At 40.1% G+C, this 14,037-nt stretch overlaps 2 protein-coding genes across 2 annotated transcripts; one reads left to right on the top strand and one right to left on the bottom strand.

The window, feature by feature from the left end:
• Positions 1-1,718: 1,718 nt before the first annotated feature.
• On the top strand, positions 1,719-6,937 carry LOC137139727 (polymeric immunoglobulin receptor-like). The gene is made up of 5 exons (XM_067527393.1): positions 1,719-1,791; positions 1,935-2,282; positions 3,487-3,810; positions 4,373-4,536; positions 5,590-6,937. The coding sequence occupies exons 1-5, from the start codon at positions 1,752-1,754 to the stop codon at positions 5,611-5,613; spliced, it is 900 nt and encodes a 299-aa protein (XP_067383494.1). The 5' UTR covers positions 1,719-1,751; the 3' UTR covers positions 5,614-6,937.
• A 2,424-nt stretch (positions 6,938-9,361) lies between these two features.
• LOC137140264 (polymeric immunoglobulin receptor-like) lies at positions 9,362-13,757 on the bottom strand. Its single transcript, XM_067528506.1, has 7 exons — positions 13,554-13,757; positions 13,082-13,426; positions 12,516-12,836; positions 10,943-11,104; positions 10,590-10,706; positions 10,119-10,249; positions 9,362-9,966 (listed from the first exon to the last, which is right to left on the bottom strand). Exons 1-7 carry the CDS (start codon positions 13,591-13,593, stop codon positions 9,937-9,939), a joined length of 1,146 nt encoding a protein of 381 aa, XP_067384607.1. The 5' UTR covers positions 13,594-13,757; the 3' UTR covers positions 9,362-9,936.
• Positions 13,758-14,037: the final 280 nt, after the last annotated feature.

Genomic DNA, 14,037 nt, shown 5'->3' with positions numbered 1-14,037 from the left:
TGAAGAGTTTTGCTTGGTGTCTTCTGTGTGGCGCTGGGACCACCAGACGTCGTTCGTTGGCGGACAGCAGCAGACGGGAAGGATTGTAGACTTGAATGAGGGAGTTGAGGTAAGCGGGAGCTGTTGAGTTGATCATCCTGTAGTCAAGAGGAAAAGCTTTGAACCTGATGCGAGCAGCTACAGGAAGCCAGTGTAGAGATGGTTAGTGTGTGTGGTGTGACATGAGTCCTTTTTGGCTGGGTTTGATTGTGGATACCGGTGACCCCTGTACAATGAGTGGGGTTGTATATTCCGTGATGTAGGGTCTCATCTTTCTGATGCTGAAGAGGACAAATCTATATGCTCTAGAGACTGAGGAGATGTGGTCCTTAAAGCTCAGTTGGTCGTCGATGATGACCCCCAGATTTTTGGCCGACTTGTGTTGACAATGATGCTGTGTTGAGTCGAAGGTCTGGCTGGGAAGACAAGGACTTCGGTCTTGAAGAGGCTGAGCTGAAGATATCTCTCTCTCATCCAAGCAGAGATAGTCTGAGAGACAGGCAGAAATGCGTTATGAGACAGTGGAGTCATCTGGTGGAAAGGACAGGAAGAGATGTGTGTCATCAGCATAGCAGTGATAGGAAAGGCCATGTAAGCAGATGATAAGACTCAGGGATGTAGTATAAAAGAAGAGGACCAGGAACTGAGCCCTGCGGCACACCGGGAGAGAGGCTATGAGAGTGAAAAATATCAGGATACCTTGAAGGTTTGTTCCGATAGGTAAGAATGAACCAGGCTAGAGCTGATCCAGAGATGCCTAAGTCAGAGTGTGGACAAGAGGATCTGATGGTTCACAGTGTCAATGAAGATAGATCAAGTAGGATTAAGACAGAAGACTGACCACAACCGCCAGTAGTGTCTTTTTCTGTGGAGTGACCCTCCTTGAAGCAGTTGACATCAAGGAAGTTGTTCTTGGAAAGAAAGTCTGAGAGTAGACTGAAGACTGCTCGTTCCATTGTCTTTGACAGAAATGGAAAAGAGAGAGGGGTCTGTAATTTTCCGTAAGGGAGAGCTCAAGAGAGTTTGTTTCACGAGGCCCAATGTGAGTTTAGCTGTCAGCCGGTGTAAATGAGACAGTTTACATGCATGTCCCATAGTTGTTGGTTCAATCCCCGGCTCCTCCTCCTTCAGTGTGTGAATGGGCGAGTAAGAAGCAGTGTAAAGCACTTTGAGTGTCAATAAGTAGAAAAGCAGTATATAAGTGCAGAACATAAGGTCACTGAGACCTTGTTTCTGACATTTAAAGGAATAAATAATTTTAGAATATCAACAACAGTTACTTTGTGGGGCAAAGTTTCAGAGAATCACACTGTGTTGTAGGACTGGAAGCGGTGGACGTTGAGAGACTCGTACTGTAAATGAAGCTTGTAGGTTGTAGCATTGATGAGAAGGAGCAGCTGCTGTCCGTGGATTTCACTGAGAGCACACTGTGCAGCCCGAGTAACGTTTAAGTCGCTTTGCTGCTTTTTTTGCTCTGGTAACTGGAGGCGTGGGGCAAACAGGGCAAATAGAAGATACATGGTTTTGTATTCTACACATCAAATGATTCGCGGTGGGGTTATAGTCCTACCTGGCCCCACCCTGATGTACACTGCTAACATCGTCACACACGGAGAGGAAGGACATGTTCAATTTAAAGCAGCTTCAACTTCCCAAATGGTGAGACAGACTGTGATAGCAGTGGATTGAGGCATTTCTCCATCAAATTCAGAATGAAAATCCACCTCGTTTTCCTCCTCTGCTTGTTAGCAGGTGAGGACCGACTGTTTAGAACAATGATTACATTTCTCTCAGTTGTTGTTCTTCTTGTGATCTGTTTTCTGTAGAATGTAGGAACATTTTGCCCCTAAAGTTTTACTTAGTTTTACTTAATTTACTGTTCATCTTTTCCACAGCACTGAGTGGAGAAAACACTGGAATCGTTAAGGCAGAGGTCAACATTTTTACTGGAGCTGAAGGACGAAGTGGTACAATTGAGTGGACCCAGCTTGTGTCTGGAAGCACAAAGTTCTTCTGTAAAGAAGACTGTAGTAAAGACGAAGACATCCTCGTTAAAACAGATAATGTTACAGCTAAGAATGGCAGGTACAGCATTGAATACAGAAATGGACCATCTGGATTCGGAATTCTGTCTGTGACCTTCACAAGTCTTACCAAGTCTGACTCAGGACGGTACAGGTGTGGTTTGGGTAAATCTTTGGTTCCAGATTCATACGTTGACTTTGACATCAGGGTTTCAAACGGTGAGTTTCTACTGAAAGGTATGAAAGCTGCTATAATTACACCATTCACTACATTGGGATTTTTTTAAGAACTGCAAAAAACTGTATTTAAGTATCTGTACCCATTAAAATCCTGTATTTAGCATTCATGAAGAGAATGCAAATGGTGAGTTGATTTTAAGACATTTAATCTGCTCTACCTTCCTTTTAAACTTCACGTGTTGAGTATTGTGTTTTAAAAAGTTTTACTCTTTTTGTGACTCTGTCAGATTGTAAATTTGATTAAGTTAGTCCACCTTGGGACTCTAACCCAAAGTATATTCTCAGGTCTTAAAATGATTCCCAATCATGTAAGTCTACAAAAAATGCAGAATATCCAATTAGGTGTGTATAGACCCATCCGTGGATGTGCTGGGACACATCATCAATGATGTTTCCTTGGATCCTCGAGGGTTTTGGGTCTCACGTCGTCAGACACCCTCGCTTAGGCGACCCAGCCAGGGTTGATCAGGCCCCGACTTGTGTCCCAGCAGCATTGGCCCTTTTTGGACCTTCTAATCCAGATCCACCTCGAGGCTCTCTCTGCAACTTCTGAGGTGGATTTGATGGCCCTGCTCTTTGCAGCTCCTGTCATACTGAGCAGGATGAAGATCTTACAGCATTTATTTTAGGAAAATTGCCATAAAATACAGGAAAATATCTAAAACATATAAATGTCACATAGTGACAATAAAACAGACAAAAAATTATCATTTATACACACAATCTTACAATAGCCAAAGTGTGAAACAAACAATAATGGGTGAATTCAATACATTAAAAAAAAGGAAGTCACACTCAGTAAATGCATCAATAATCAGTAGGAATCAACTCTGCAAAGATTCTGTCACCAATTAGACACTTAATTGATGCACAATGGTAAAATAGTCACTACCAAAAAAAAGTTTCATTTAAAATATACTAAAATGCCAATTAATATCAAGGCCCAAAACTAAAAACACGAGAGCAGTTGCAGCACCAGGCTTCTAGTCTTTTGGCCACATAAGCCAGTCAGAAACATTTACATTAGGGGGTGGGTATACGGTTGTGTGGTTTTGGACTCATTTGGGACAAAGTTGCTTTGTTTCACTGTAGAAACTGTGGACCTGTGTTCAGCGGCTGTCTGATTACCAGTCCACCCACTGTACAGTATGTGTACATGTAACTGTGATCATCTTTTCCACAGCACCACTGGGTCTTACCTCTGGATTTATCCCAACCAATACTGAAGGAGAAACGGTCACATATCCCTGTAACACTGCTGTCAACAATGGCCCAATGTTCTTTTGTAAGGACCCATGTAACAAAGCAGAGGACATTCTCATCAAGGTGAATAATGTCAAAGCTCAGAATGGAAGATATGGCATTGAATACATTAACGGATCTACAGTCGGGCTGTATGTCACAATCGTACAAGTGACCAAGTCTGACACAGGATGGTACACGTGTGGTTACGGCGACCCTTTGTCTCCAGCTTCAAACTTCAGATTTGCAATACTTATTGAAGATGGTGAGTGTCCCTTAAAACTAATTACCATGGTTATTTATAATCCATATTTTCTGTAAAGAGAGCTAAAAATGAAAAAAAAAACTTTTTAAAGCTATAGAAAGAATTTGAGGAATTTGAACTGTTCAAAAAGCAAAATACTTCCTCATTTTTATTAACAGGACTTTTCCTGTAACAAGTTCTTTTTATATGAATTGTTACTACACAGTGTATCATTGACATCTAAAACATAATTCAAACTCCCCAGAAATATCGATGTTGCGATCACAACTATTAATGCAAATTGCAAATTTGTAAAGACATTGCAACATGCAACTTTTTTAAATCCAGTTTTTAAAATTTTCTATTTAAATTAAAACTTGAATTGTTCATATCCAATGTTTATTTTACTTGTTGCATTGCTGCATTTCGTTCCACATTAGCATGTGTGGGTCAGTTACAGTTACTGAATTTACTGCATCCATCCAAATAGAGCAGGGACCTACATGTAAAAGTGTTGCTTTCTAGTTGTAATAGTGTTCAATAATCTACATAAGCCAACCACACGACTCTTTTCTCTCCCCAGCCTCTGATGCCCCCATCACAAATTTCTGCTGGCCTTGGGTTTTGTGTAGCTTTTTGGCTTCTGTATTACTGTTAAATGTTTGTCTGCTGCTCCTCTACAAATGGAAAAGAAGGTGGAACTTGCGCAGGAACATCAGTGGACGCACAGACGGCACAAACAGCACGGTGACTTTCTTTGTCTTATTTTGTCTCTGTAGGTTTCAATCTGCTATTTAGTTCTCGTCCATGTTAGTTTGACAGCCTCTCAAAGTTCAAACAGATTGTGCCCAAATGATAAATCATAATAAGTTCAGTTATTCTCACAACATTCATTTAGTGCCACTATTATAAATTCAGTTTATAGTGTTCTGTATATATAATGGGTCTTTCAACTTTCTTGACCTATGACTCTGGCTCCACAATATGTGGTTATATGTAATCTTAATATAAATTAGGGAAACACTTGGTAATAAGATTGAGGTAATGTTCTGTAGATAACAAGGTAGAAGTCGTTAATATCCCCAAAAGGTGACAGTAGATTTTCATCTAAAACTGTTCGTGCTTTTCACAGAGTCAGTGAAGTTTTCTGCAGAGATTTCAGTCACACTATAAAATGAGGGCGAAGATCTACAGGCCAAAAAATGCACTTCAAAGTCCACCTGGGACTTTCTGAAAATCCAACAGCCCCACTAAGCTAAACTGAGTTACTGTTTATTTATTACAAGTTTCCCTCTTTTTGTTCCTTTTTTACATGTAAATTTTGTTGAAGTGACCGTTTTTACTTCACAAGTTGTGAGTGGAAGTAACTTGAAAACAATTTTGTACTTGCCCGATTTAATAACTGCAGTATTTTAATAGAGGTCATCAAAAGATATCTAAACGTAAAATACTACAAACTGAACTACAACACAAGTTCCAAACATAAAATAAGACAAAACCGACCTCACTTGAGTGAAGCAAAGGGGCAGCACATGTACTGGCTGGTCACACCAGGTGGTAAACAAATACAACTTAAATACAGTTGCTTAAATACAACTAGTTCAAGAATTGACAATAAAAAATGATTCAAATGTGCTGCTTTTAATTATGACTTGACAAAAGAAGTACTTGAGAACATTACCACATAAATCCATAGTGTGGCTGAGGCTGCAGCCATCATGGTTCCCAGTGTTATTTCTGGTCTATTATTTTGACTAATGCAGTTTTTCAGGTTTGACGTCGTTCCTGTTTTATTTTCAGATATCTGTCATCTATGAGAACTGAATTACAGTCAACAAAGGCAAAAAGGCCGACTACCACAGCCCCGATCCAGCCACCCCTGATCAGAACCAATCCTACTCTACAGTTATAAAAGACAGGAAAAAAATGTTTGATTTGAATTTTAAGTAGTGCAAGCTTTCATTTTGTTGCAACACTGCACTTAAAGGCAGATTTTGACTCATAAATTGAACATTCTTATTTTATTCAATCATCTGAATGATGGTACTGACTCATCATGATAAAGGCTGAAAACCATGGCAAACCTACATCATTAAAATCGAACAATTGGTGCAGTTAATTTTTTAATTACTGTTTTAATAAATTGGAATAAACGTCGCAGCACTGCATCTCCCCAAGGCTGCTGTCTTTCTCCTCTGTTATTCTCCCTGTACAACAACACATCTGGTCACCGGTCTGTCGAACTCCTCAAGTTCGCAGATGACATCACCCTCATCGGCTTCATATCTGATGGAGACGAGTTGGCCTACAGGAGTGAGATGAACCATCTGGTGTGGTGGTGAACAACCTGCAGCTCAATGCTCTCCACACAGTGGAGATGATAGTGTATTTCAGGAAGGACCCAGCCCTCCTCCCCCCTCATCTGCAGATCTGTCAAGTCCTTCCGCTTCCTGGGCACCACCATCACCCAGGAGCTCACCCCTCCCACCCTCACCCTCTCTGGTCCATCAAAACCAGGACCTCACACCACAAGAATAGTTTATTTACCACTGCGGTCAGTCTGCTGAACGGTGCCCCCCCCCCCCCCCCCCCCCCCCCCACACACACACACAGATTAATCCCCCCCCCAACCTATGGCCAGTCACTCCCACTTTTTAGGTTGCACCACTTCCCACTGCACACTCACTTCTGCTGTTTGTAGCTTAGTTTGATGTATTTTATTCTATCTTTTCTATTGTTCACAGATTTCATATTTGTTGTGTGTATTTGTATTTTAACTTTAGATTTTAGATTCTGTGTTTGCACCTGTCAAACATAAGAGTTCTTATCTTTACCTGGCAATAAACAGGTCTGATTGTGATTCTGACTCTGGAGACACCTGCATCTTTGCTTTATTGAATGAAAATGCTGTTTATTGAAATTACTTCATCACAGAATCAAAGCGTGATATAGATTAACGTGGATCTGTTTTCGTGATTCATGAAACAGTGCATGTAAACTCGTTCCCAGAAATCATTTTCTCCTTTTCACTAATCTTGTAAACACATGTAACAATAATAACTGTATTCAACAAAGCTGGAGACGGCTGTTGCTTCAATATGGAAGGATATTAATATTATATGCATATTTATCTGAATATAACAAATAGAAGGCAAAATGAGCATCAAAATTTACCGATTAAAAACTACTAAATCCAATTACTCAAATGTGATTAATGTTTTATTCAACTTACCATGAAACATTAATACATATTATAATATAATAATATATATAAATCATCATTCAGCCTAAGTGGGGCGGCTATAGCTCAGTTGGTAAAGGCAGTTGCTTACGGACCACAGGGTGAGTGGTTCGATCCCCGGCCCTGGCTATATGTCAAAGTGTCCCTGGGCAAGACACTGAACCCCTAACAGCCCATTCTCCCTCCCTAGCAATGCAGTGCCAGTCCAAACCCGGTAGAAATTGGGGAGGGTTGTGTCAGTAAAAACTGTGCCAAATCAACATGCGGACAATGATCCGCTGTGGCGACCCTGAACCCACAGGATAAGCCGAAAGGAGAGTAGATCATTCAGCCTAAGTAGTAAATATTCAGATTCTGAAAAAAGAGATGTTGAACTTTAAAGTCTTTGTAAAATATTGTAAATCTGTTTTAAATAAAATATTTTGAATACTTTTACAGCAAAATAATAATTAATTAATATAGATTAATTAATTATAGAGCATGTAATTATCATATTAAAATTGTTAATTGCTAATTTGTATCATTTACATTTACATGTAGTCCGACGCTTTTATCCAAAGTGACTTACAAGTGAGGTACAAGGCAGCAAAATTCTAAGTCAAGGAGAAAACATCAAAGCAAAGTCTTATCAGACAAAGTCTTATCCTCAAACGCACTATGGTAAGCGAGCACTGCTCAGTCACATTTAAGATTAGGTTTTGTAATAAAATGAATCTGTTGGAGGGAAATACTATGATAGTGTGCGCACTTCGATCTGCACACGACATAAAACATTTTACATACGCCTTGCTCAGCTTTTGGATACAATCAGCACAGATGCAGTTTAAGCCCCGAGTGCACATCTGCCCGGGGAGACAAGTTCCTATAAGTGTCCTTTTCAAACAACAAAATCCTCAGTGCTCCTTCATTGGCTGCTTCATTAAATAAAACGAGAGAAAGCAGTGCTCACAGACACTGGCCTCATGGGCAGAGTTACTAAGAATAAAACCCCTAAAGTTGGCAAAACAGAAGAAGGGGTTGCATTGGGCCGCGATGATTGGAACAATGTCTGATGGACTCACGAGTCAAAGTTGGAGGTGTTTCCTAGCAAAGACCACGAAAAACATATCATGTGATCAATCCAATGATCCAACCAATCAGAGGATGATCCCAAACAGACAAAGCCGAAGGAAGCTAACGTCAGCCTACTTGCTGGACACAGACGTCGAGCTTGGGTTCACGACAATAAGCCAAAGTTGGAGCTGGGGGGTAGTACCATTTGGTTAATGAGTCTGGACAGAGACCTGACTGTGGAGCAGCTTCACCTGTCGCTAATGTCTCCGCGGGGGACAGCAGCTGCAGTGCTGCAGCCAGTTTGTTTACAGTATTATTAGCTTAAAATAAGACACCAAATACATATTTACTACTGTTTCAATCACCAAAAAAGTGACAGAAATTTGTGTGACACTTTGTGTTTAATGTTAGTGCTACTAATGCCAGATGTTCATATCTCTTAATGTGCTAACCTTAGCATCTAATGCTAGATGAAAAGTTATTGTAGGAGAGTTTAAAATGATGTTTACTGACGTATTAACAACTACACTTACTGTAGTTGGCCGAATCTAATCTAATGCCCTTCCTGCCGCAACCCTCTCATTTCATCCGGCCTCGGGACCGGCACCAAGGTGGCCCTTGATGGCTGTGCAGGGCCTAACCTGGTGGGGTGGATGGGATCGCGATGGGACCGTGGCCTTCTGCCTCCCAAGCCAAAGCTCTAACCATTGAGCCTCCAGGACCTCTGAAGTGTACTGTGTTATACAAACCGGTAACTGTGATTTTTTTTTTTCCTGTACTACTATTAATATAAATTGTCCAAACTGTGCTGTTTGTACATCATCCAATCTGAAAAACTAGGCAGCAGAGATGGTGAAGCACCGCCTCACTACTTTGAAAACTGGGGGGTTTGCCCCCTGTGCCGCCAGCCTTGGTTGATACACCTTTGGCTATAATGTATAACAAGACCTGTTGGTTTTCCATCTACCCACCACTGATTACCTGGACCAGGTGTGTTTATTAAAACAGAAGCTGAGGATCATGGGTTGTGCAGGTTTGTGGCTCTGAAGGTCTGCAGTTGGCCTTTCCTGGAGGAGGCATCTTTACTTTCACCCCTCCGCTCAACAGAGCTCAGTGTCAGTGTCAGTGCGTGTCAAAGCAGAGAAAGAGGGCGAAAAGACGGTAATAATAATTTATAATGCATTTTTCATATGAGAATAAATGTAGAGACAGGTAGGTACAGACATATGTTAAAATGTCCTTAATACTTTACGCTAAACACAGTAACCATTTAAAATACAAGATTCAAACAACTTTATTAATCCCAGAAGGAAATTGCATGGTCCTTTTACAGCTGCTCTCTGCTCCAAAGAAAAGAACAGCAGCAATGCAAAAGCATCCAATTCATTACATTTTCTGTAAACACTGTAAGTCATTTTATGTAAAAGGCGTTTAAGAGATGGCTGCAGAACATCGCCTGTGAGCAAAACAACAATTTTTCACACATCTATCCTTTATTATTTTAGGAAATTCTCCCCTATTGTTGTTAGCTTAGTGCACCTGCACCACACAGCACAGTGTGTTTTGGTCGTTTTGTGCCATTATGTTCCTCCGTTCCCACAGTAAAGCATGCACACATAAAATGATGAGTAGTATATGGTTAATGAAGTACATATTATAATTAAAATCAGTAAACGAGTGGTATTCTTCATTACATGTTAGGTGTTAATACACAAATAGTCACAACTAGGACAAAATCAGTCAGTAGTTGACAGTAGTTCTATTCCACTTGTCGACCTGAACCAGTAACAAACACAAGTTTTGTTCTGTGTGACTGGGAAGTAGGGGTTTGTTCCTAATCTCTGCTGGCAACATCACACCAGGTGGCTATAGATGACGGGAAACTGAAAACACGAACAACAAATTTACCAAACTGACAAGAAATTAAACCATAAATAAAACATCACTTCACAGCAACATTTCAGGTAATGTGACTTGATTTTTGTATCAATGGCAGTTACATACAAATCTTGTATGTAAATTGAACGTCCTCTACCTCAAAGCTTCTGCTGTTCTTCACTGTCTTCCACTTGTAGACGAGCAGCAGGACCAACAGTAACACACCTACTAAAGACACACATCCAACCAGGGGCAGGACATAGCCTGGGTGAGGGATGTAGGACAAGACTGGGAGGGAAGAGAGAGAGAAACAAAAACTACTTTGTATTACAAATAACTGAAAATTATCAATTTCTTGGGAGAAAATGTTTTTTTGTCGTCTTTTAAACGTGAGAAAGTTGCATGAGAAGTTGCATGACACGTGAAAGTTGCATCATCTAAACTTTAGATGATGCAACTTTCACAGTTTAGGGAACTTTAGATTCTAAAGTTCCCTAAACTGTGAAGCTGGCAAATGCATTTACTGGAAAACCGTAAGATATAGAGTCAGTTCCTGCGTGTTTCTGAAAACATGGCAGACAGACACTGACACTCAGCTGGACGCAGTATTATATAAAGTGTCCTGTACCTGTGAACTGGTCAGTGGTGTCAGAGAAAACCGATGGAGCTGTGGAGCTGGTTAAACCCTGTGCTGCTGATGCTGAAAAAGGTTGGAGCGTCTGAGTTGGTTTAGAAGTGGTCACAACTTTAAACAATAAGAACACAAACAACAATCAGACACTGAATGAGGACTGAGGTTCGATAACTCAGCTCAGCACAACAGTCCCTTCAGGAAGCCGTGAACATTTTGTTTTTTAAACCGTCTAAAATATCAGATTTGTTGTGATGTTTTAAACTGCAATTACTTGTGATGGAGACTTCCTGGAAGGACGGATTAAGACTGTATATAAAAAGTTACTAGATTTGAACAAAAAGTGCAACCTGCAGCTGTTGACTGCTCAGTGATGTCAGTGGAAACTGGTGATGGTGCAGAGCTTCCTGAAGTGGAGCCGATTAAACCCTGGGGTGTTGTTACAGTTGCTGTTGTTGGGACTGAAGTTGAAAATGGGCTAAGACTTGGGGTTGGTTTGGAAGTTGATGGATCTGTGAACACAGTGAAAAACACTGAACTAATACTGATAGGGACAAACTGATGACAGCAATAGAAATGAGACATGGACATAGATAAAAAACAAACATCTGGTCCTACTCATACAACTAAACTGCAAACACAATCCAGTTTTTTGTAGTGAACGTAATGACTTAATCACTGTGTCCCAACGAAACACATTTTTTGAATTGATAAGAATCTGTACTTTTATTACAGGAAATGGATTTTCATGGTGGCAGCTGTACGAAGCACAGGACTTGACAAGCCCGAGCCCCGAGATCACTTCCTGAGTCCTGTGTGTGCTTTGGTTCAGGCAAGAAAACCACTGACGTTACGATTAAAGAAAGATCGTGGATGTGTTGAAATACATTTTCCCGGTGTACTGTAAAAATGTTACATGTTAATATTTTTTCCACTTTAAATAACTCAATCTTTCCTGAGCCTGAAATATACATATCAAATATTAATTCTACGTTGGTTTTTCGAACCCTTTTTGTGCCATTCTGTTTACAGAGCTCCACAGTTTGTTTTCAGTCCAAACTAAAATGATCTTCTGAGAGAAAACATTTACGCATTTGGACACACACACACACACACACACACACACACACACACACACACACACACACACACACACACACCTTTTCATTAGCAAAGCACCCTTGCAGAAAATCCTACAAAGTGGAACATTTTGCTGCACACTTTGAACAGGAAAAAGAAACGTCACCATGTGGAATATGAACATTTCAAATAGAAGGTCAGGAGTCCAAAATGAAATCCTAACAGAAAGGGAAGCATTAGTTTATGTTAAGATAAATCTGGGATCACAAATGGAATTTTCAATGGTTTTCAATAGGACATTTTTGTCGTTAGGATCAAATGTGTTGGTTTTTGTGCAGCTTTGCCGTGTTTGGCTAATTTAAGCAAATGACATGATGATTCTAAACGATTTTAAAAAATGAATAACCTTCGGCAAATTTGACCTATATTCATTTAACATTGAAAATAAAAAACTGAAAGGCACAAAATGTCGGTAGTCACAAACTGGACATTGTACTTCAGGATCACGTATTACTGCAGAAATCGAAACATGATGTTTTGCTGCAAGATCAGATATTTTGGTGGACAAAAATGTGTATTTGCAAGTCAACATTTACGTTATATTCGCCACATTCTCATTATGTTGACAGGAAATGTAATGAGGGTTGAAATTATGTTTCTCTGGAAAACATTATCGCATTTGCAGTTTAGTTTTTATTGGAACATAATTTTTAGGCGATGACTTTATTTCAGATTCTCGAAAGAATTGTAAAACGTTTTCACATTTGAATAAATTATTATACTTTGAAGAGAAGTTACACAGATGCTGAAGAAATGTCACAGAATTTAAAAGAAATAGCTTACCATCTATAACAATGAGAGAAAATGTAAAAGGTGAATCTGGAGACAAAGCTCTGCCGTAACCACACTTGTACTGTCCTGTGTCGGACTTCTTCACCTGTTTGATGGTCACATACAGTCCAAATATAGATTCCTCTATATATTCAATACCGTATCTTCCACTCTGAGCTTTTTTCTCATCTGTTTCGATGAGGACGTCCTCTTCTGTTTTACAGTCGCCTTTACAGAAGAAGATCCTGCTTTGATTGGCTTCACGGTGGCATGGTTTTTTGATAGTTTCTCCTTCAACATCCGTTGTCATAAAAACATCTCTATTCAACACTTCTGAAAACATATAACCAGGAAAATCTGCAGTTATTGAGTGAAATTCAGTCACGGTTAGTTTTGATTCACAGAGTGCACAGACTCCAGTCTTTCAGTGGTAATGCAGCATTTATTGAAATAGCTTCATGGATCGTTAAAAAACTCTTAGCACTGTGTAATTTGATTCGACTCGATCTCATTAATTCCTATGCTCCAAAATGTTGTAAAAAAATAGTTATACTTTACAACGTTTGGTAGGAACTCACCATTTGACACTCTGACCATAAAGCTGGTGTACGAATCTGGACCTGACGATTCACCCAAACCGCAAGTGTATAGTCCTGAATCAGACCTGATCATATTTGTGATGGTCACAGACAGAATTCCTCTGCCAGATGATCCAGTTTGATACTTAATGCTGTATCTGCCACTGTTAGCTCTGACACCGTCTGTTTTAACCAGGATTCCGTCTTTGTCGCATTCATCTTTACAGAAGAACTTCCAGCTTCCAGACAGGGGTAAATGGCAATTAATAGAGCCATTTCCGCCTTCAGCTCCTGTATAAATGTTGAGTTTTGCACTGACGAGCCCAGTGTTTCCACCCCACGGTGCTGTTAGACAAATTAGATGAGATAGTGGATACATCAGAGAAAAACGTCAGCAATGCTCAAATATGAACAACTATTCACAAAAATGCTCCAAACAGAAGAGTGCTGCAGCACACTCATCAGTCCTCACCCGATAAGAAGCAAAAGAGCAGAACACGTTGGATGTTCATTGTGAATTTGATCCTTCTGCTCCCTGGGAGTCTGATTAACAGAAAGCTGAAGCTGCTCAGTTTAGGGACTTAAAAAACCTCCTGTTCAACTTTTCTTTCTTACTTTCATTTGCATGTGACCCTGACCTACATACTAAGCAGTTTCTGTTTATCTAACACCCTATAACCCAGAACCTTGAGAAAGGACGTTTAAGTTTAGGCAAACATAGCACAAAAACATATTGGGTGGGACCCATGGTAACTGGTTTCATTTCCTAAATTGATTTCTATCCAGTAGCTCTCTCACTTCCTGTTTCTTCTCCACGATATATCATATATCTCATATATGATTATTTCAAAAACTAGCAGGTGTCACTTGATGCGGCTACACACAGACGATTGTCCTGGAGCAGAGACAGAGTGGTCCACGGGCTCAATGTGCATTTTTGTTCAGTTGAAAGCTTT

This window comes from Channa argus, chromosome 13 (genome assembly GCF_033026475.1).
Source record: "Channa argus isolate prfri chromosome 13, Channa argus male v1.0, whole genome shotgun sequence".
Taxonomy (NCBI): domain Eukaryota; kingdom Metazoa; phylum Chordata; class Actinopteri; order Anabantiformes; family Channidae; genus Channa; species Channa argus.
This window is presented reverse-complemented; position numbering and strand designations above follow the sequence as displayed.